Genomic DNA, 2,548 nt, shown 5'->3' with positions numbered 1-2,548 from the left:
AGCAGCTGGGCCCGCGGCCTGCGCCTCCGGAGCCTGTGCCCCGGAACGGGAGAGGTTGCAACAGTGAGAGGCCCGCATACCGTAAAAGAAAAAAAAAAAGAAAAAAAGCAGGATCACAGCCTCAGACCAGGTAAAACAAAATTAGTAGCCTCTTCTCCCCTGCTATCCAGAGGATTCTATTGCAGGTGTCAGGTAAAGGCCTCTGTTGAGATACCCACCTTCATCATTACAGTCAAACAAGAAAGTACTACTTTAAAACATTATTTTTTCTATTTCAATAGTAGAGTTTAGTGAACATGAGAATCTACTGGAATGGCATTTGCAGAAGCTAATATATCAGGCTCTGAATTCAAACTCTTAAGTTTTTACTCCCACAGTTAAGATTTCTTAGCTATGTGACCTTAGACAAGCTACATAACATCTTAAGGACTCAGTTTCCATCTCCATAAAATGGGAATAATGATGTTACATTCCTCATGTAAAATGTTCTCATGATTGAATGAGGAAATTCATGTCAAATGCCTGGAACATATTATCATCCAATACAAATATTTACTATCCTCAGGTTTATACTATTATCACAGATGGTTAGAAGGTGGCAGTATTTGATGGAACTACACATATAAAATCAATCCACTGGGCTTATTTGGTTACTATTAAAGAATAGTAGAATGAGAGGTAGTCATAATGTTTACAAGTTGTAATATTCTTATCAACCCTGAAATCTGCTCACTACATCAAAATCTGACTGTGGCTTTCTAAAGAGTGTCAACAAATTTTCAAAGAAGTTTTGAGATATGGATCTGTGTTTTATTTTTTGAAAAATCCCCCATATTTTTTTTTTTATTTATTTTTATTTTTTTTATTTTTTTTTGGTTAGTAATTTCTGGTTTTTATTTTACCACAAGACAATAATTTTAAACCAAATTTTTATTAGCAATGTATAATAATAATAGTGAAAATAATCAAATGGTAATATTAAATAGCAATAGCACAGTTTAACTACTTTTGGGTTTTAATTTTTTTCAATGCTGACCATGAAAAACATCTTAAAACCATCTCCAAAGCTATCTATCTGCTATTTAAACAAAATATTCTAAAAGAAAAAGTGCAATGTTGTTAAATATTATCAAATTAACTCACTGAGTCTTAGAAATTTAAGAAAGGTTAGGAGGTTTAAGAAAAAAAAAGAAGAGGCTCCATATACAATTTAAATAGTTTACACTTTTATAAAATATGACAAATATTTGACTCTCAAAAGAAAAGCTATGTATCATATTAATGTCCAGCTTAATGCCCCTTTTAAATCGAGAAAAGAAATTTAAGGAGTTTCCCCTTCTATATTTAAGGTATACATTTTCTTAACAACTGGAGAGCATTCAGAGCACAAATGCCATTCTTTCATTACAACAATACTGGGCTTAAATTCTCAGCTTATTTTAAGTATACAATTTTATCTGTGTAGTGTGTTTGCAATCACCGTAAACCTCTGTCTCAGGAGCTCTCTTTTCTGTATTAGAAAGTTTTCAATAGTATTGGCTTCTTTGAAGAGTCCATCTATCTCGTCAATATAAGATGCATCTACTGCTGCTCTCTCACATTCAAATCTTTCTCCAGGGCTTCATCTTTATAAAATAGTCCAGAGCTTTCAGAGAAAGAAGAATCTGATTTTCCAAGACAGGACAGTTGTGGACTATCTGGCATTTGAGGCTCCAACTCTCTTGGTCTCTTGCAATTTCTAGAATCAGGTTTTACAAGGTGACTGGCCATATTCTGGAGGCAAGAGCTTCTCTTTCCTCCCACCGCCATCTCGGCCTACCAGGCCATCCCACCTATCTTACTTCTCACTTCCCGCAGCGCCCCTCCTTTCTTCCCCACTAGCTTTTCAGCCCCACTAGAGACCCTCCGGGTAAGTGTCCACCCTCTCTCACTGCCTTGCTTCACACCCTGTCACACGTTCATCGGCGCTCATCCCCACAGCCCCTGCCCGAGAGCAGTCTGCGGCTCGGCGGCATCCGGAACTAATCCCCCATATTTTTAAGCAAGAAATAATACATCTTTATACAAATAATTTCCGCATGCCAGGATGGACTGAAAGAGTTAATGTACTTGCAGAACACTATTAAGAGGCTGACAAAAGTTTAAATTGGAGGAAAAACGGTTACAGAATTTAATAGCTAAGAAATATCAAACAGAACACATGGTTAAATACCTGATGTTATTCCAGTGTACTCTGTTATAACTGGAAATGCAAAAAGGGTAAGTATGTATAACCCTGTACCACAGGCGCCTGTAACACTTCTCTTGGCCAAACCCCAACCCAGAAGCCACAAAATATGCCCTGTTGGATAAATCTGGGGCTTCCCCACTTGCATGCACTCTGACACAAGTCACAAAAAATGCTGTGCCAACAATTACATAACTTGCTCTGTAGCTATAGTAATCTTGCTCCTTCCTCTCTGGGGCCCACTCAGTCATTGCTCATTTATCTTGTTTCATGCTGGCCTGTTCACTTTATCCAGTTCCTTTAAGCCCTGGAACCCCTGCT

General features: G+C 37.6%; 1 protein-coding gene across 1 annotated transcript; it reads right to left on the bottom strand.

Annotated features, from left to right (window-relative positions):
- Positions 1-1,006: 1,006 nt before the first annotated feature.
- TEX12 (testis expressed 12) lies at positions 1,007-2,014 on the bottom strand. Its single transcript, XM_049709709.1, is given in 2 exon segments — positions 1,007-1,599; positions 1,602-2,014. Coding segments are annotated over 2 exon segments (354 nt in total). The 5' UTR covers positions 1,810-2,014; the 3' UTR covers positions 1,007-1,453.
- Positions 2,015-2,548: the final 534 nt, after the last annotated feature.

This window comes from Orcinus orca, chromosome 5 (assembly GCF_937001465.1).
Source record: "Orcinus orca chromosome 5, mOrcOrc1.1, whole genome shotgun sequence".
Classification (NCBI taxonomy): domain Eukaryota; kingdom Metazoa; phylum Chordata; class Mammalia; order Artiodactyla; family Delphinidae; genus Orcinus; species Orcinus orca.
The sequence above is the reverse complement of the archived record's forward strand: the minus strand, read 5'-3'. Positions and strand labels throughout refer to the sequence as shown.